General features: G+C 33.7%; 1 protein-coding gene across 1 annotated transcript; it reads left to right on the top strand.

Annotated features, from left to right (window-relative positions):
* Positions 1-406: 406 nt before the first annotated feature.
* Positions 407-21,120, top strand: LOC130629428 (eukaryotic translation initiation factor 2D-like). Its single transcript, XM_057442609.1, has 17 exons — positions 407-523; positions 677-867; positions 1,079-1,165; positions 1,339-1,429; positions 2,198-2,305; positions 4,063-4,196; positions 4,592-4,690; positions 7,418-7,532; positions 7,787-7,832; positions 8,057-8,160; positions 8,811-8,978; positions 9,873-10,052; positions 10,920-10,982; positions 19,026-19,083; positions 19,744-19,834; positions 20,079-20,162; positions 20,561-21,120. Exons 1-17 carry the CDS (start codon positions 468-470, stop codon positions 20,620-20,622), a joined length of 1,737 nt encoding a protein of 578 aa, XP_057298592.1. The 5' UTR covers positions 407-467; the 3' UTR covers positions 20,623-21,120.
* Positions 21,121-21,198: the final 78 nt, after the last annotated feature.

Genomic DNA, 21,198 nt, shown 5'->3' with positions numbered 1-21,198 from the left:
ATAAACCATTGAGCTAGCAGTAAGCTTTCTTTCTACTAAAAATAAATTGGTCTCAAAATGTTTTCACCTATGAAAAAATTGCATTACCTCTGTTGTCTTTCACGTCATATATATGTATAACCTTAATTATGTCTCCTTTTAAATAAAGTCTGTGTCACTTATCTAACCAGAATGTTTTGCAACCGAAAGTTATTTTAATAGTTAATATATTTATTTTTAAGAAATAATTATCATATAAAAGCGGAAAGCATGTGTTCTTTTGTTCTCTTTGAGTTTTTAAAACTATATCCAAGATGTCTTATTCAATACAGAAACTTTTTTTTCGTAGCAATTAATCTTATAAATATAAATTTAAAAGTAGGTTGCTTGAAAATTGAATGGAAAAAACTTGAACGAAAATTAAAGATTATATTGTTTTTTACCTTAGAAACTAAAAAAATTACAAACAATCAATCACTGTCAATGATATGTTCAGGAAACCATTTAAAGTTCGATCAAACACCACAATACGAGGATCGGAAAGGTAATGTTTCTCTTTTTATGTTTTGCACCTATTAAATAGTAATAACTAGAATTCCTTTAAGTTATTTAAAAGACTAAAAACGTACAGCATTAGTTGTACTTATCATAGTTTGACAAAAATTGTCAAATCAAACGTAACAAACTTTTGTTTTAGACGCAAACTTCGAGAAAATGTTGCTAAAGCGTTTCCACATTTGTCATCCAATGAACTCTCAGAACTCGTTCCAAGTAAAGATGAAATGACAGTTATGAAGATCTATACGTACACAGAAAAAAATATTACGTGTTATTGTTTACAAAAAAATCCAATATTTTTCGAAACTGAAGGATTTCTATTACCGACAGGTGAAGCATGACTTCTTTTTTTCTTTTTAAATAAACATTTTAAATAATTTGCATTGACTCAAATATGTTAACAAAGCAGGTAGGCGATAGAACAGCTCTACACACTGAATGTAGTTAACAAATTTGTTTTAGTGTACATCTTAAAAAATTAACAAGTGTGCTAAAACTCACTAAGAAAGAACTAAGCATATTTTTCCATTTTATGTTTTAGTATATTTGCTGTGGGAGCATCGAAACTGTTTAAAGCTTTCACTCAAAACATTCCCGCATGTGTTTTCAAAGTTGTCTGGAGGAGCTGGTAAGGTGTCATATGTCAGCATATCATTTTCATTTTTATTATTTTAATTTCAACAGATGAAATTAGAAAACTTTTACGCTAATAAAACAGGCCTTGCTGTTTGTTTTTTGAGAGTTGCGTTCTATTAAAATACCAGTAAAAATTAAAACTTTATTAATCTTTTATTGCTTTAGATTTAATGTTTCCTGGCGTCATCTTTTCCAAAGCTGAGATCCCAAATTTTAATTGTAATTCTGTTTGCTTCATAACTTTACAAGGAAACAGGTTTGTTTTTTTGTAATTTCATTATATGTAACTGAAAAAAATTTGGCTTCTGTTTCGGACGAAAAAAACGATTTTTAATTTTGCTACTGATATTCTGAAATAATTTGGATATATATGTTAAAAAGAGATGACAAGTTAAAAATGAAGTTGATTTCTAAAAAATCATGCATGTATTTTATGTTGCTATTTTAGGTTTTTATCTATAGCTAATTTATCCAAAACAAAAAAACCAACTTTTTTAAATGCAAGCGGTTTACAACTGTAGTATAAGTATCAGTTAATTTTTCTCCTAATTACTAAGGTCATAAAAGGAAAAAGCATTTAAAACCGAGTACTTCAAGGTAACAAAAAAAGGTTTGCGTTTTTTTCTTTCTTTAAAAATTTTACAGATGTTCAAACTCTTTCCTTCTTCAACAATTAAGTTTCTTGTTACCGGATTCAGTTATATTATCTTTTATGTTTCACTTTGTCTAATCCACTTTTTTCCTAATAATAAAATAAGTTACTTCTTTGAATAAATGCCCTGCCCTTTAAATAAAAGCCCTTCTTGATTAACTTCTTTCCTATGTAAGTCGCCCTTCTTGCAGAAAGACACAAAGTCCAAAATTGTCTTAAAAGTTAAATTAAGCCTCAGTGTTATTAATTAATGCATTACCATATGTTTAATTAATTCTTATTTTTATATTTCTATGGTATTATTTCTTTGTGCAAAAACTCTTTAACCTGCTTTTAGAATGTTCATAATTTTGGTGGTTTTGTATTCTCTAGTTCTGCTGTTGCAGTAGGAGTCACCACATGTTCCAGTCAGGATATACTCAATGATGGTCCACAAGGAAAGAGAGTAACTATTTATCATTGTTTGAACGACCAGTTATGGTAAGTGAAGAATAATAGAAAGGCTAACAAAACCCCTTTTTAACACATAATAATTAGAACCTGAATATTTTAAATAAAAAAATAAATAAATACTAAACAATGAATAACAGCATTAACAGAATATAGAAATTTATCAAAATCATTTTAAGAGCCATGTTAAACTAGAAATTAAAAAAAGGTTGCCAAGAATTCTCGCAAGTTGCAAACAAAATTTGTTCATCAAAGAACCAGAGGCAGAAATGTTCACGGGGATATGGGCCTGTTAGCACCCTTCCTCTCCCTGTCATGATGGGACAAAACATAGGATCATTTGACACTCAGTTTTGCAAAACGGCATACTGATTTTCGAACGTACTTTTTATTTTGCCGAAATACAATTTTGCCGCACTAGAATTTAATTTCAAGGAGCCATCCACATTTGGGAACTGTTGATAATCATCAAGCCCCATCAAGAACTTTTAACTGTGACTTAATAAAAAACAAATTAATAAATCGACTGGTTTTGGCTGAAAAGTATTTTAAGGTTTACAATCCAATGTTCCTCTGACAAAGTTTTCTTTGAAAAATGTATTGTGCGGTTCGAGTGTTAAAGAATTTAACAACATGCAAAAGTAGGTGAACAAAGTAAAACTTCCAGGTAAAGGCACTGATAAAATAGTTCAGATTTAGAACATATATAAGTGAAAAGTAGCGACAACAGTACAAAAGTTTTTAACCACAAATGAGCAAATACCTTAAAGGATGAAGAAGTATTTTTCCCTGCTGTTTTGGATTGATGACTTAAATTTATTTCCACGATGCAATAAAAAAAAAGAAGCAGCTTGAGTTTTAGGAAATATTTAAAAATTGTATAATAAAGTTTAAAAAGAAAAGTTTTGTTAATCATTATGAATTGAATTTTCTTCTTCTGACTGTAGCTAGAGGCAGCTATCTAGCTAGCTAGCTAATGATTCGATTAAAGGGTGACAGCAAAAATAATTTTTCATGATGGCCACAGGCACTAAAAAGTAATTTAGTTAGCTAGCTACATCAAACCAAGGAAAAAATGTAAAAATAACTTTCAAATCATCGATACCTTCGCAACTCACTTTTCTTCTGCTGCAACAGCTGTTCGGTCCAAACTTATTTGTTCTAGTAGACAAAAAAATAACCTACCCTTTTGTAAAAAAAAAACGCTGATTTTATATAATTTTTTTTCTATCGAAATTTCAAAGATCTCAATAATTTTCTTGGTATACTTCGCGTAGCAAACAAGCTCCACAATTTCGCTTTGCACAAGCTGAAAGTTGAAAAGTTCTAAAAGCAGTGAAGGAGAGCTCCCGCTTGCATATCAACAACAATAATATATTCAAAAAAGAAATCTCTTTCCAAGAGAAGATAGTTGATATTCATTCAAGATAAAAGGCTTGGGGATGATAAAAAAAAACTGTTGGAAAAAGCATCACTTGAACAGTTTTGTGCAGCAGTTTAACTTTAGAAGAGATGTAAATCAAGTAAAAAACATCTAAACAAAATAAAAAATGTGCCAACAGCACTTTCCACAATGCCTACATTATGAATCAATCTGACCCACAGCTCAAAAAGATTCAAAAAACATACAATGAAAAAAACAACTAAATCAACACATAAATCAAATCCGTGTGAACAGATGAATGTAATAAATGAATAAGATATAATATTTTAATAAAATTAAATATGAAAGTCCCTGACATTTTGTTTTTAGTGTATACGCTCTTACACTTGCAACATTTTTGTAGGGCAATTGGAAACAAAACTGATTTACCTGTGATACCTGATGTCAGTGTGGAAGGTCATTCAGTTTCTATGGAAAACCAAACCGAAATACCAGCAGAAATTCCAGATACGATCATTGAGCAGGATGCATGTGATGGTATGGTGTTTTTAATTACACAATTTTTTTTGTTTTCGTATTATTTTGCACTAACTCATAAGTAAGTAAGTAACGGGTAGTTTTAATGTCATTTGGGGATTCCTAACGGCTGGCTCTTCCTCTCCTCTGACTGTAACTATGTTACATTACCACCAGAGATACGTCTAGCATTTCTCTAACTTGCTTACCTGCCACACAAGCTGGTTAGTGGTCAGTAGATAGCACCAAATGGACTGAAAATACTGCATTTAAGGTGCACTATACCACTACACCATCTCCCCTAAAGGAGCCTGAAATGATTTTTGTCTGTTTTTTATAAACGTGCATTAATTTACATTAATGTAAAGTTCTATTTTGAATTTTTTATTTTTATATTTCTTATTTTGAAATTCTAGATTCTAAAATTCAGTCTTCAGTAGCACTTTGTAATGATGATTATACATGTGACAGTCCTATTGAAGAACAAAGTGAAAATCTAACGTTAACACCTCAAGGTAAGATTTATTTATTTATTTATTTATTTATTTATTTATTTATTTATTTATTTATTTATTTATTTATTTATTTATTTATTTATTTATTTATTTATTTATTTATTTATTTATTTATTTATTTATTTATTTATTTATTTATTTATTTATTTATTTATTTATTTATTTATTTATTTATTTATTTATTTATTTATTTTTTCATTTATTTATTGCTCCTTTATTTGTTTTTTAAAAAAGAATAAATCCCTCTCAAAGTGACAAATGTCTGCGTGGTGGTTTGCAACACATCATTCAGTAAGAGACAGAGTAGGCTGATAACATATGAGTCAGGTGGTTAGAAAGTCAGACAAGAAAGTGGTGAAGGACGTGAAAGTTATATCGGGGGAAGAGTGTGTTTCCCAGCATAGGTTGCTGGTTTGTGATATTATCTTGAAGAATGTTAAAGAAGCCAAGGGAAAGTACAGGCCCCGTTGTAAAGTCTGGAAGCTGAAGGAAGAGATTGTAGCGAGACAATTTAGTGCAAAAGTTCAGCAGTTAGCCCACAATGGTCAATGTGATAGTGACAATGTTGAAAGTACTTGGACTACTTTGAAGAATTGTCTTCTAGAAGCTTTTGATGATACCTGTGGGTGGACAAAAGGACCAGCTAGACATAGACAGACCTGGTGGTGGAATAATGAGGTTGACCAGTGTATAAAGGAAAAGAGGAAACTTTTAAAAGAGTGAAAGTCCAATGGTAGTAAAAATATTTACTTAGAAGCTAAGCGTCGTGCTGGTACAGCAGTGTATAAAGCAAAATCAGAAGCGAAGAGAAACAGATTTGCAGATGTGTTAAGAAGGGAAGACCAGCGCAATGAGGTATTCAAGATAGCAAAGCAAATGAAGAAGACTAATCAAGATGTTGTAGCTGAGAAGTGTATACGTAATGATGAAGGTGTTTTGGCTAGCACAGAGGAGGAGAAAATGGTAGCTTGGAAGAATTATTATCAGAGATTGCTTAACACTGAGTTTGATTGGGATGAGGATAATTTGTCTGATGATGATGATGTAGAAGGGCCAGCTATGCAGATCAAGACAGAATGGGTAGTGGAGGCTGCAGGAGTATCATGTATTGTTGCAGAGATGGTAAAAGCATCTGGATATATCGGAGTTGAGCTTATTACAAGTCTTGCTAATCAGATTATAAAGGATGGTGCTATTCCGAGTGAGTGGCAGTCGAGTGTAATAGTGAATTGTTTCAAGAGCAAGGGTGATGCATTAGAAAGAGGTAACTATAGAGGTTTGAAGTTGGTTGATCAAGTAATGAAAGTTATTGAAAGAGTGATTGATAAGTTACTTAGAGAAAGAATTGATATAGATAAGATGCAATTTGGTTTTGTTCCAGGGCGTGGCACTACAGATGCAATATTTTTACTCAGACAGCTTCAGAAAAAGTATTTAGGAAAGATTCTCTATTTTGCCTTTGTAGATTTAGAGAAAGCTTTTGATAGAGTGCCACGTAAAATTATATGGTGGGCTATGAGAAAATTAGGTGTGGATGAGTGGCTAGTTATGATGGTAGAGTCTATGTACAGCAATGCTAGAAGTCGTGTCAGGATTAACGATTCACTTAGTGATGAATTTAGTGTAAATGTTGGTGTACATCAGGGTTCTGTACTTAGTCCTTTGTTGTTTGTTCTAGTCTTAGAAGTGCTGTCGATGGAGTTCAGAACAGGTTGTCCATGGGAGTTATTGTATGCAGATGATTTGGTTCTCATAGCAGAGTCGATGGAGGAATTGTTGAAAAGTTTGAGAAGTAGAAGAAAGGACTAGAAGAGAAAGGGCTAGGGGTGAACACAGCAAAGTCTAAAGTCATGATTAGTAGCATTGCAGCCAAGTGTGATCTTGTAGTTGGAAAGTGGCCTTGTGGAGTTTGCAGGAAAGGGGTTGGTAATAACTCAATTTTTTGTCAGACTTGCAAGCATTGGGTACATAAGAAATGCAGTAGTATTGGTGGAAGGTTAAGAGCTGACATTCAGTTTGTATGCAAGCGTTGCAAAGGTGAGATTATAGAGAATGAAGTATTTCCAGCTTTAATGATGTACAACAGTGGCTCGTTAGAGATAGTTGTTCTGTTACTTAGGTGATATGTTGGGCAGTGAAGGGGGTGTTGGAAGAAGGGTTACTTGCAGGATAGGTTCTGCTTGGAAAAAGTTCAGAGAGTTACTTCCTTTGTTGACTTGTCAATTGAGGTAAAAGGTAGGTTGTATTGGGCCTGTGTAAGAAGTGTTATGTTGTACGGTAGTGAGACGTGGGCAGTGAACCAGGGAGATCTTGACCGTTTAGAAAGGAATGATATGAGAATGGTTAGGTGGATGGTGGATGGGTAACGCCAGTCTGAGAGACAGAAAGAGTTCAGATGAGCTAAGAAGCAGGCTAAGTGTCTGTAGAATTAAAGATGTTATCCAGATAAGAAAATTGAATTGGCTGGGGCACGTGGAAAAAATGGAGGAGGATAATTATGTAAGAAAGTGTAGAGAATTGATAGTTCCTAGGGCAAAGCACAGAGGCAGACCGAGAAAGACTTAGCAGGAGGGTATAAGGACAGACTTTATACAGAGGAAGTTGAGTTTAGATCTAACATAGTCTAGATCAGATTGAAAGAGGTTCATTAATATACCCCGTCTAACCCATGCTAGCATGGAAAACGGACGTTAACCCGAGAATGATGTTAATGTTTCTTTTGTTTAGAAGAGATGGATAATCTAATTGAGAATTGTTTTTGTCAAGCTGTACTGGATGCAAAGAAAGTGGAGCTACCAATTCTTGTCAGTACGTTTTCAAGTCAGTACCTTCACGCTGCATGGTAAGTATAATACTGTGAACAATCTCATGGTCTTATTTTTTCTATGTAGTGGTAAGAGCAGTTATATTCTCATAAAGTCCTCAAAAATGTTTACAGGAGTGTACAATGCTAAAACACTGATTTGGTTGGCTTTTATAAACTTCTTTTTCTCTTCAGTGGAATCTTTTTATTTTAGTTTAGATATAAAGTTAAAGACTTTAGTGTTTACATATACATTGATTCCACTGGTTTTCCTTTTTATGTTATTTTATCAGTCCAGATGGAAAACGAATTGAAGTCAAAAAATCATCATACAAAAAAGTAATTTCTTGTTTCTCTTTTGGTATTTATTATTTCCGTTATGTTATGTTATTAACATGGAATGTTGCTGTATTTTAATTTTTCTTAATCTACTTTGTTAGTTGCCTTTTCTATGCAGATGTTGTGATTATTGTTACTGCAACTTAGAGATTTTGAGTTCGTTTTTCTGAAAAAGGTACCTTCTTTGCTGGATTTGTTTCTCAAAAACGTTTACACCATTTTAGATGTCAAAGTTTTTGTCAGAGATGCAAAGCAGAGGAATGATAAAAGTTCAAGAACTTTCAAAAGGTGTAGAATCTATAACTGCTATCACGCTTGAAAATGAAATGTAATGCTTTACTTTTGTTTACGCTTTATAAACGTTTTTTTATATGTTTTAAGAGTGTGCCAATTTTCCTAACATTTAAGTCAACTGTTACAACAAGCCTACCACATATTGCTGTATAAACTAGTGATCTTCTGTCATGAAGATCACAGTGTAAAAGTTGTTGTGCGCAAAATTATTGGCAACACTTGGCAGCCAGCAAGATGCAAAGTCGCTATAAAAGTGTTTAAAGTTTGCTCGTGTTATTCTTTTGCGCCTGCACAACAAGATAATCAAGTTCGGGACTAAGCATTCCCAAAATTCGGGAGAAACGGTCGTGCTGACATCAGCATATTTCAAGAGAATGGACTTAAGATAATAACCTAAACATTGACAAATTCAAATTTGAAACTATAATATAGAAAGTCACTTTTGGCGGAGAAATTTGGAATTAGTCATTATATTTTGTCCATAATTGTAGTTTGTCCTGTAGGAATATTATTATAATGAGGGTGATAAGATAAAACTGAAGTTGCAAAAGAAATTTTAAAATGTGTGCAGCAAATTAAAATTGCATTGATAAATGAAAAAAAGTTGGGGAAAAGTTTGTATTTTTATAAACGGCTATTTCACTTGATCATATTCATATAAAATATAACTGGAGTTTCGTTTAGGCTTCGCTGTTATAAATCATCAGACTTTGCTCATGTAATGAAAGAAACAAAGGAACTTAAACTGGTAGAGGAGCAAGAAACAACAAGAAGTAACAAAAGTATAGAAATCAAAGAGTTGTATGGAGTATCTGCGAAAACGAATCCCTTCTTTAAGCTTGTTGGATTGAAGTATGTTATATTTAATGTTGAGTTGCTAAAGCTTGTTTTATATGGGATAGCGCTCTGCTTTTTTTGTTTGATCTTGTTTCCTTGAAGTATACATACCTTAGTAACTTCAGAATATAGACTTCATAAAACGAATTTTAAATCCTTTTGCTGACATGTAAGAAAAATTAAATTTTCAGAACAGTCACTATCAAGTATGGCAGCTGATTAGTTTTGACTTTAAACAAAATCAAAACCAAGATCAAAGTCAGTATCCATGAAGTGCCACTTTATTTGCTTAAATTGAAAAAATTGATGTGATGTATTTTAACTTGCAAGATGGAAACCCTGCATTTTATTTGTTCATTTTCTTTCTCCTGATTTGCAGTTGATGACGATGTTGAAAAATGAACATTTGATAAGCATGGCGGAAGGGACAAAAACGAGGTTAAAAATAGACTAGACTATAGAATCAATTTTTACCCAGTTTGTAGCAAATATTTAATAACAGCTTTTAAAATTTTAAATTTTTTGTCTGTACTTGGCAGAGAACGTAGTTCAAACCATTGATCCAACTTTAAAAGTAAGTAATAATGAACGCTGGATTCTATGACAGTTTAGGAAAGATGGATGTTAAATGCTGAAAACATTGCATTCCATTGCAGCGGCTACTGAAATTACACCTAGCTGAAAAGTCTGTTTCTGGACCGGTAAAACTAAAAGAAGGATTTGTAGGGGAGTTGAAGTGGGAGGTGGGCAAGCACCATTTTTTATGAACCCAATTTTAAAATGGTTACTATGAAAACACAACAACCCCCAACCACTACTTTTCAAATTGATTTGTCGCTTCCGTGTTTAGTAATTGCTAACTCCTTTTAATAGCTTATTTTTTAATGATTAACTTCAATCTTGACTCAGTAAAGGTAATGCATTGTCGTCATCTGAAGTTCGAAAGTTTATTACTGAATATGTGAAAGAGAAGGAACTGATGAACTTGCGAAACAAGAAGAAAGTCAACTTAGACGCATTACTGACCGATGTTTTGTTTGGTAAAAAGGATTATGAAGAATCTCTCACATGGGATCAACTACTTACCAGGTAATACTGTTGTTATGAATCAGTTATGTGCAAGTATAGCGCAGTATGTGTCGCTATTTTTGTTGTTATCATTAGTAAGTTAGTTAAAATGTAAATAAATTTAATGATTAAGATAAATGCATTATTGTTTCAATAAATCATTATTAATATGAACCTTGTAATCTCAATCGCTGATTCCGCTCATAAGCACAAAAAAACATATGCTTGCGCATAGCATAATAATCGCGAATCACAATTATTGAATAACTAAGATTTTCGTGAGCTGAACAAGGCGACGCAGAACAAGGCGACGCAGAACAAGGCGACGCAGAACAAGCTGACAACGGCAATTTTGACTTTGAAAGTAATCGTAGTCAGGTTTGTACGTCTGTTTGACCTATTTCTTTTTTAAAAGCTTTTGTGATATTTCTTTTTTGAATGTTTTCACAGGTTAAAATAAATATATTGTCACGTTTTCTAGCCATATGTAAAATATTAGGATTTTAGCTACAAACAAACATTTTGAGGGAGCATTGTAAAGCCAGCTAGTATTAGTTATTGCTAATCAGTTTTATATAAGAGTTTTTTATCCACAACATTATTTATTTTTATGTTGGGGTTGTGGCTAGCTAGCTCTTTACCTATCTGGCTAAAGAGTAAAAGTAACCAAATGCAGTTTGGCTACAACACAATTCTTAATCAATAATTTTTATGCTAAATGCAGTTAGGTAGCTACTCTTCTTTTTACTGTCCTTAAAACTGCCATTGACGCTGGCGTTCAGTTCACTCAACTATATTCTAAGATTTCTTTGTATACATTATATCTTAACTCTGGTTGGAATTTTTTGATTTATCGAAGATAAAATATGTAAAATAATTTTTTTTTAGAATGTTGGACAACATGAATATGTGTCATGAAGTTACTCTTCCTGGAAAGAAACCAATCATCAAGTAAGTTGTAGTGGTTTCCTTTAGTTTTTTAATCCAACGTAAACAAAGTAATAAATTATAATATACTTCCGAAAAACAATGTACACACGCCTGCCAGCAACTGATTAGAAATTAGTAGAAATTGAAAAATTGGCGCGTCTTGTCCAGTGTGGTATGTTACTTGAAGCATTTTCTGCAGATCTTCAGGACCAGAATATTTTAAAAGATTTTATGGGAAGCAAGTTAAAGGAAGTGATTTTTTTAAACCTCCATAACCTTTTGTCTTGTGTTATCTCGTAAAATATTCAGGTTCTACCCGCAGCAAGTGTTTAAGCCGCAAGGGTTTTATTGCTACCTGTAACCAAAAATTTTCATGTTTGCCTTTTTGTAAAAATTAATTAGTGAAATTGTTTACCCAGGATAGCCTCTTCAGTTTCTTTTTGCTACTGCTATCAACAAGGGTCCTGCTAATGGCGTCCTCGTGCAATTAAAGCTCCCATTTGAGACACGAAAGTCGTGCAAGCACAGCAATCGCTCAACTATACAACCACCTAAGATATCAATCCTATTCTCATGCTGAGTGCTAAGCAGAAAGGATAGATTCACACTTTTATGGTCTCTGGCATGACTCGTCCGGGGTTTGAACCCAAGACCTCCCGTACTGCAAGCAAACGCTCTATCACAAGGATACCAGTATCTACCTCTTTAAGATATTCAGGTTCTACTTAAGACAGGTATTAAAATCTAAGGTTTGTTTGTTTATGGACAAAAACACAAAATGTTAGGCAGGAAAGCAATTCAGTCATAAACTCTTAACTGTTTATAACGGTTTCGAAAATTGAAGTCCTGCAATAATTTCGAAGAGCATTGTGCATTGCCAGAAATAAAGCTTTCCAAAATTTACAAAAAATTAACAAAATTCTGAACCCATATGAATTTTTTTAGATAAGGTAATATAACTTAAATCTTTAATTAATTCGTCTAAGATAAAAGATAAAAGTACCGAATAATCCAGAAATATTGTTGAGATAGGTGTTGTGTTATGAATTATGCACCAATAATTTGTAACTTTTATGCAACGTTTCCTTTATAATAGTAGGCGTATTCTGTCTGTCCGCAAGATAATCATCGTGTCACGGGTGCACAAATTTTATATATCTGCACGAAATACCAAATACGATATATTTTTACTAACTTTGTTTTGATTTTTGCCCGCGTGTGGTAACCAATCATGACGCCGGATTTTGTAAAAAAAATTTTGGCCTTGACATGCCGACGAAATAACGTAAAAAGCAGAGCCACGAAGGCCATTTTGGGCTACAGTTGCGTGAAAAGTTATTTTTTTAAAATATATTACACTCGAAACACTCAAATGTTTACTCGATTTACGACATCTGCATACCTATACTAAAGCGATTCATCTGGATGCGTGGCACAGTTTGCGGCTCTTATTTAGCGCATTTAGGGCATTTAACGCCGGGTCACACAGTTCCTCAGTTGCTTGTGACGTTTAGACGCGGATTTCCCTGGCAGGTTAACTACACGCAGCTTATGGAAGGTTATTTAAAACTTTGCATGCTTATAATATAATGATAAACAGTAGACCAGGCATTTTTCAAAATTTAACTTTTCTACAATTTCAGCTGGAATAAAAAGACACGTTACAACATGTACTTATCATGTCATAGAAAAAAATAATTATTTTTGTTATTTTACGGAATAAGTTTCAGTGAAGGTTTAAAAATTAATCATGGCACCGGGCTGAGCGCATGTAAACTATGTCGTGTATCCGTATATTTTCCAAACTTATAAAGACGGTATAAAATAAGGACAGGCAATCTAGCTACTTACAATATGTCTTCATAGTTTTAAGAGGTACTTTTTACAACCTCCATATATTGGTGGAATAACTATCAAATAACAAAATATATAACATGTTAAAATCAAACTGATGTTAAAATTTGCTAAACTTGCTAATCAATTTAATTACTGTCCTGCAGACAAATTTATATTAACTGGTCATCGATGCTTCATGTTAACAACAAAATATTTTAATAAAATGATATCCAACTGGGCGAAAGTTGGTTAAAACAGATCAATGTTAATTTTTTATCTCTTCTCTGAATTCAAATTTTTATGAATAATCAAAACTATTGTTGCCATACCTACTGGTTTCTTACTGTTGCCATAACAACTAGTTTCTTACTGTTGCCATACCAACGAGTTTCTTACTGTTGCCATACCAACGAGTTTCTTACTGTTGCCATACCAACGAGTTTCTTACTGTTGCCATACCAACGAGTTTCTTACTGTTGCCATACCAACGAGTTTCTTACTGTTGCCATACCAACGAGTTTCTTACTGTTGCCATACCAACGAGTTTCTTACTGTTGCCATACCAACTAGTTTCTTACTCAGTACCAAACTTCATAGTCCAAACATTGTAACTAGAAGAGGTATAACAACCTTTATCTCTATCTGATTTTCTTATTTTTTTGGGTGCAACATCATTGTCTGTAATTTATGAACGTGTCCATAAAAATATATCCGCATTTGTTATGTTTTTCAAGATTTTCTGATTGTGGCCAATAGACCAAATATGGGTATTATTAATATGGATATTATTCTTAGAATAGTAATTTCACACTCCTTGATATAACTATAACGAACAAACTGACGAACTCTACGACGGTCAGCCAGGAGTATCCACACCACAAGCCCATATGACCACCTATGTCAGCTAGCAAATTTCCCCATGTGTAGTACAGCTGGTCTTCGATAACTTTCACTTCAAATGTTTTGAAGTAAACATACAAATCTAAGACGTCGTCTTTTCTTAAATTATGCTCATTATGATCGTTATAGTCACCGTAAGTAAGTTCGACAGGGTAGTTAATCTCCTTACACGGAGCCATACATGTACTGAAGCAAGATTCTTCTTTCAACAGGATACTTACATTAACCATGCATTCGACGTGTTCGTGTGCGCATATCGGGTGAAAAACGGCGTGACGCACGTCCACTGTGCAGTTACATAGCAACTCATACCGACGGTGAAAACAGTTGTCTCGGCACTGCACTTTCGAATGTTTTGTTATTTTCTGTTGCGCTTTTATTGGAGGTTGTATAGATACGTAATCTTCTATGCAACTGTTGTTTTTGAATTTATCCACTCTGATGCGCTTGTATATTTCAATGCCTGCATAGTGCACTTTACCGGGTTGCAAAGAAACGCCATGGTAAAGGAGGTCCACTTCCTTACCTTGTGGACTGACATGCAAGACAGCTCCAATTGAATCTGCTAACCATGTTAAATATTCATCCCTGTTGATTTTTATAGTCAACTTTAGGGCGTTGTTGATTCCAACTTGAGCTTGCAGTAATTTTCTCTTTTCTCCTTTTTCATTGATATCACTATTAAACGCAAAGCAATTCCCAAATTTCCAATGCCAGAACTGTCGCCAGTGTTGTTTTGTTTTGCAATTTGTTACTTGAGAGTACACGCATGATTGTATGGTGTCGTTGAAACTGTGACCGTATTGATAGATGGAGGTCCCGTTGTGCGCAATTATCATATTAGTTCCTTGATAAAAGTGAAAAAAGTTTTTTAATTTATTTTTTAATTTATCTTTACCGTTCAACCCTTTGAGTAAGTTCTTTTTCTCTTTAAACGCGTCAGTACGCAGTAGTTCTGGATATTGTTGCTTAGTAATTGCGTTTCTGTTGCACACAGCAACCAGTGGGAAATGTTGAAGTCCTGCATCTTCAATATAAGTCTTCGTCATGATGGGAACATCTAGGTATTGTATCACCAGTTTCTTCGCTTGGAAGCAAAACATGGCGAAACTTGCTGAAATCACAAGCAGCCAGAATGACTTCACATACCATCTTTTTGTGGATGTAATAAACTGAAATCCATGAGCTGTCGTATTGGAAGCGAAATTGTGGAAGATTTTCTTTAACATTTTCACTTGTATTTCTCTTTTTTTATTCTTCATCTTTCGATTATTTCTCAAGCAGAACAATACGCGTCCAATACACGATCCCTGTTCTGTTTCGAATGCTGTCGAAAGTTGTTTGACATCAGGATTACTTTTGTAGTGGAAACTATGCTTTTCGTACTGTTTTTCTTTTGTTGTATGAATTGAATGTTTTTCTCACCTGTTTGATAAATATTTTTTCTCTTTTTAATTATTGGTATTGCATACTAAAAAATCTTAATGCATTAGAGCCCAATGGAAAACAGAATTCCAAACAAAATGTTTTGTTTGTTTTTTTGCGAAAAAAAATTAATAGACACAGTTGATATTTTTATCTGATTTTATTTGTTTATTTTTACATATATTTCTTCTTTGTTATTTATATTCTTTCTCGACAAAAGAAGCACTTAAATTAAAGCAACCTAATTTCCAAGCTCTTGTTTTCTTTTCTTTCTCTTGTTTCTTTCTCTCTCTTGTCTCTCACCAACAAGCGTTGCTTTTTCAAACAAAACGGTGGGTCTGTTTTTAAAAAATTCAACCTTTTAGTCAACTTTTATGCTATTAGACCACGTATTTCGAAAAATAGAATCCTAAAAATGCTAAGCGTTTCATGAAAGATCAACTAGTTCACTTGTTATTCACACAACTCTGGATCTACCCAATCAATTCAATCTGTCGGACGTAGGTTTTATCGTTGAGAATTTTCAATATAATGAGCTATATTTTCGGAGAAGGCATGATACTGCTTTTAATGTAACATCTTGAAACGCTATATTGCCAAGAAAGTGATTCTATACCGGTACACACTAACCTAACGAGGGCGGATCAAACTTACTTTTTATGTTTTTGTAACATATGGTTTTCCTTTTTGGATAGCTTGAGAAATTCATTGTTTAAGTCTAACGCTAGGGGGGAGTTTACATGGAAGGAGGGCACGACGTTTTCCAGGATGATTTTGATCTGCCCTTTTTTATAGAAAAAAATTGTTGGAATGTTTTCTTTTTTATTTCCATTAAAATATGCAATAAATATCTCTTTTGTTCTGCATGGTGTCTTTATATGAAGAAAAACGTCCTCTCTGAGAAGTTGTCCCGCTTAGCCAGGATGGGGCGAAATTGTATAGGGACAAAAATTTCGATTAAAATACAAAGTGATTTTTAGTAAAATTATTGGTGAGGGTGATATCCCAGCAAACGTCCCGCCCTGGCAATCGATCCTTCTGGTCTCTTATATAAACGTTCCCTAACAGTTTAGTCACCGATAACATCTACCCGGGATTTTTATGAAAGTCAAATATGTTATGTTTCAGCTACTACTATATGACCGTGTAACATGTATACCAATGCTAAAAATAAAGTATGAGAGAAATTAGTAAAAATATTCTGAACGCGTATATTTTGGTGTGACATTTTTCTGCCACCTTTACGGCGGCGTTTTTGTTTTTTTCTGTTTTGACGTAGGTTTCACCAAGTAACAATGTATACTGTAAGACAATTTAAACCCTATAATTTCCAGGCTATAAACAATCAAATTAAGGCGCAAACTGAAATAGAAATATCATCAAGTGATAGTGAAATTATGAAGTGATTTTTCCGGCGATAAGTATAAAACAAAATTTTCTATTTATGGCTGCTTCTTTCACAAAATAGTTTAAAAAAAACAAACAAAAAGTTAGGCAAGACAAACGAGAGAACAATATACTGTTTGATAATTTTATTGTAACGGTTTTGTTTTTTAATGCTCCTCACTAATAAACAACAGAACAACAGACTGTTCAGTATTTTATTTGTTCTTATTGCAACAGTTTCTTTGACAATGTTTCACACTCGTCAGTAGAGTCAACAGCAACAAACCCAACACTTCAACGATTGTCAGAACGGAATAGCCACACCATAAACCAAGTTGGCCACCAATATCCGAAAGAAGATTAGTCAGCGTATAAATCACGTGATCTTCTGTAACTTCCACTTCGAGTGATTTGAAATAAACCTGCACGTCTAACAGATCATCTCGATTTCTTTGCTTCTCGCTACCAACTAAATATCCCGCAGATGTCAACACCACAGAGTAATGCGTGCTATCACACGCGTATCGGCATTTCTTTAGACATGAGATTGATTCGTTTTTCAACATGGCGGATACGTCCCCCATGCAAGATGATTCTCCGTGGCCACATGGGGGATAGTTATTTGTTGCGGGATTGTATGTGGTTGTGCAGTTGCACAATCGTTGATAGTTGCTGACGTAGCATTGTTCTTGACACAAATCTACACTGTGTTTTGTGAGGAGTGGCTGAGCGTCAAGTGAGCTTCGTTTTGTTTTGTAGTGATCAATGCAACTTTTATTGTTAAAACGATCTACCCTTATGCGCTTTTTCTTCTGGATAACCGCATAGTAAATTTGACCGGGCTGGAAGGAAACACCTTCATTGTACAAGGACTCTTTCACGCCATGCGCCCCCACGTACATAATAGCGCTCACTTCATTGGTTATTTGATTAATGTACTGACTTTGATTGACGCCAATGGTTAGAGATAAGGCGTACCCTTTTCCTGCTTTGCTTGTGAATAATTTGACTTTTTTCCCATTTTGGTCAACGCCAGTGTTAAAAGCGAAACAGCTTCCGTACTTCCAATGCCAGAATTGTCTCCAGTGGACGTGTTTTTTACAGTCGTATGTTTGAGCGTATGAACACGACAGTATGGTCTCGTTAAAACTGTTACTATATTGGTAAACCATCGAGCCATTTTGTGTCGCAATCAAACTTGTGGCTTGGTTTAAATGCGTGAACAATTCATGCCGAGCCAATGACGTCACATGAGTTGTGTTGCGTAGTTTAGCAAACACTTGTAACTTCGGTTTGAACGCCGGTGTGTTCAAAAGCTCCGGTAGTTTGTCCTTTTTAATCGAATTCCGATTGCAGATGGCGACAATCGGGAAATCTTGGCCATCTTCATTTTCAAGCCATATTTTTGTTGCTATTGGTCGTTTCAAGCATTGTAAAATTAAAATTCGGATTTGATAGCATAAGTAGGCTAAACAGCCGATGATGAGGAGAGACCAAAAAAACTTGACGAAACACTTCTTCGTTGATGCTATATGTGCAAAACCATGCGCTGTTGTGTTGTCCGCAAACTTTGTAAATATTTCTGAAAAACTTGGAATGTGTTTACGCTCTTCCTTCGACATTTTTTGTAAAAATAGATTTGTTTTAAATGTAAAAGAAATGTATTTGTCGTTAAGAAATTTAAGAAAAAACCATATTGGAAATAATTTGAAATGTTAATAATGCATTTTCGCTACAGGTTGCTATTAAGTTATGTTTCTTTTTTTATAAAATGAATGTACGTGATCATTCTCTTCTATTTATTTGCTTCAGTATTCAGACAACTGTGTTTTGAAATGTACTCCCCGCCCCATTTTGGATCGTTGTGATGACTGAGCAAAAAATTAATTATTTAGCAGTATGTCGCTACTAGTTTTTATAAGAAGTAGAGATTTAAACTTTAATGGGGAGCGTGTTTTGTGACGAAGTGCGTATGCAGTGCGGGTATTCCCCTTTTTTTACATGCTACCATTTCTTGTCAAATAACAGCAAAATTTAAAGTGATGTTTTTTCAACGTGAAAATAAGTTTTTGCTTTTTAGAAATTCCAACGAATTTGTAATTCTTTCAGTCGTTACAACTTGTAAACAGGGTGCCATCTTTTGTTTGCAAAGACAATCTGCTTCGGAATATGAAAAGTTTTAATCAAAAATAATTTTGTTTTTCTTGGTAATAAAGGGGACATTTTTCATTTACAGAAGAGATGCGTAATTTTTTACGCTGCGCATATTTTGTGGAAGTTTAATTTTACAAATATTTAATATATATATATTTAAAAGAGAAGGGATAAAAAAGCAATCTGTCTGTCCACAAATTTATTTTCACGTTTCAATTTCTTCTATTTTAAAATTTAATTCGACAAACTAAATTTAACTATCCGTAATGCAATTATGCAGTGTATATCCAGCCGTAATTATCTTTACAATTATACAGTGTATATATAGCCTTAAAACAATAACGTTATGATGATTTTGTTTAGAAAAGGAAAGATGGGAATGATTGAAGTTTCAGTTGAACAGAGGATGGGAAATAAAAAGGTTACAATAGCGTGTTTATTTACATTTTTATTTTACTCCCTGTTTTTTACTTCTTTTTGCTTTTGTGTAGGTAAACTTATCCAGAAGTGGCTATTGTCTTTTGCTATGATGCGCAATCTTTTCGTAATTGTCTTTTCCCCTTGCTTTTATCTTATTTTTCATGCAAGAATACTTCGTCAGTTATTTCCATTATTGCAGTGTAAGATGAAAGACTCGTTTACCTGCACACGGCTTGTGTAAATTATTCAGATTAAAACTTCTCTGGAAAGAATATGGAAAATGTTTCAACAGAAATTGCATGAAATCTCTCCTCCATAGGGAATGCATGAAATCTTCCCTCCATAGAGAATGCATGAAATCTCTCCTCCATTGAGAATGCCTGAAGTCTCTCCTCCATTGAGGATGCATCTGTTTTTCACAATGAGTTTCTTATGCTCCTCTACAGAGACTGCTTAAAAGGTTTCTTTTCCGTACTTGCTTAAGTTTAAAGGCAACGGATTTATTTTTTCTTTTCAACTATGGCGAGATCTCCTCCGCAGAAACTGTAAAATCTGTCCTTCACAGAGACTGTAATATCACTCCTTCACAATAATTCTGGTAGTCTCTGCTTCGCAACACAACAAGACATGTGATGGCAACTAAAGTGTATATTTTTCTCAGGTAACTATCGTGAAGAACCTGGAATCATTTGGTGTCGATGTCAAAGCTTTTGCACAAGACTTGCAGCAAGCCGCTGCTTCTAGTACTTCAGGTAAGTCAATGACGTAATTTGATTTTCATTTGTCCTTGTCCTTAAACCTACCAATAGCGTGCTGCTATCCCAGTAGCGATATATCATCGACTGCGTGAGTTTGCGAAACAGGTAGGAAAAGTTGGTATGAAGTAATATTTTTAGCAACTATTGAAATAAAAAATCAAGACAACAAAGACTGGGGATGAATAAGTTCACTGACCTTATCTTTTTTTAATGAAATTGTTTATTTTTTATTTTGTAGTGAATTTATCGCCTGGCAAAAATAGCAACACCCATTTTGTTTTGGTGCAAGGCATTCAAACTAAACATATTAAGAATTTGCTAGGTAAAAGCTTTTGTCCATAGAAATTTGATTTGGTGTTGTTTGTAAATTTTACTTGATAGTTCACATTAGTATATATTGATAAGTAATATTTTGACATTTTTCATGTCGGTGATTATGTTCTAAAATTAACTTGCGTCATTATGACAAGTTTTTACCGTTACTTATAACTTACAACATATTGGTAAAAAATTAAAATGGTGCAAATTGATTGGTTAAATAATATAATAGTGAAACTGATTGGTTGAAAGTTAGAATGGTACAAACTGATTGGTTGAAAGTTAGAATGGTACAACTTGATTGATTTCTGTCGATTTGGTAGTCCACATTGGATTATGACTGTTTTAGATCTTTTAAATAGTCATTGAGCGATTATAACAGAATTTTTTTTTATTCTTTAGAAACTTATAAAATCCCGAAAAAGTATTTGAAAGGATTGGATGTAAAAGACAAAAAAAGGTGATCACAAATCGAGAAAAAAAATATCAAAAACATCAGACACGTTGAATTCGTTACCTGATGGGATAAATTATGGTGCGTGCAGAAGCGTGGGTGACAGTCATTGGGTGGTTGCTATGAAAAAAAGACGGCAGCCACCGACGGTTGCTTTGAAAAAGACAGGTGGCACGGTTGGTTGCTATGAAAAAGACGGCAGCCACCGATGGTTGCTATGAAAAGAGACGGCAGACATGGGTAGTTGCTAAAAAAGAGAAGACAAGTTAGATATATTCCAAACAATTTATTTCTCATCACAAAATCATCATTTCGGAAATATCGCTTCTTTCTCCTGCTTATAATATTGAAAACGTCAACACTATTTTCACAGATTTTAAATGATTAAATTCAAATGCGCGGAAAACCAGAAAGTTAATGTCGCCATTAAACTTTCGCTAAAAGTTGCTGTCCGGGATAATATATTTTTTCTGATTCTTTTTATTTATTGTCATATGATTAGAGAAAATGTTGTTGTTTTTCTCTATTTTTTTCATAAAAATCCTGGATTTGCATGGAGGTATAAAACCTACACAATCGAATTATT

Source organism: Hydractinia symbiolongicarpus, chromosome 2, assembly GCF_029227915.1.
Source record: "Hydractinia symbiolongicarpus strain clone_291-10 chromosome 2, HSymV2.1, whole genome shotgun sequence".
Classification (NCBI taxonomy): domain Eukaryota; kingdom Metazoa; phylum Cnidaria; class Hydrozoa; order Anthoathecata; family Hydractiniidae; genus Hydractinia; species Hydractinia symbiolongicarpus.
Note: the sequence above shows the minus strand (reverse complement) of the source record. Positions and strands in the feature narration are given on the sequence as shown.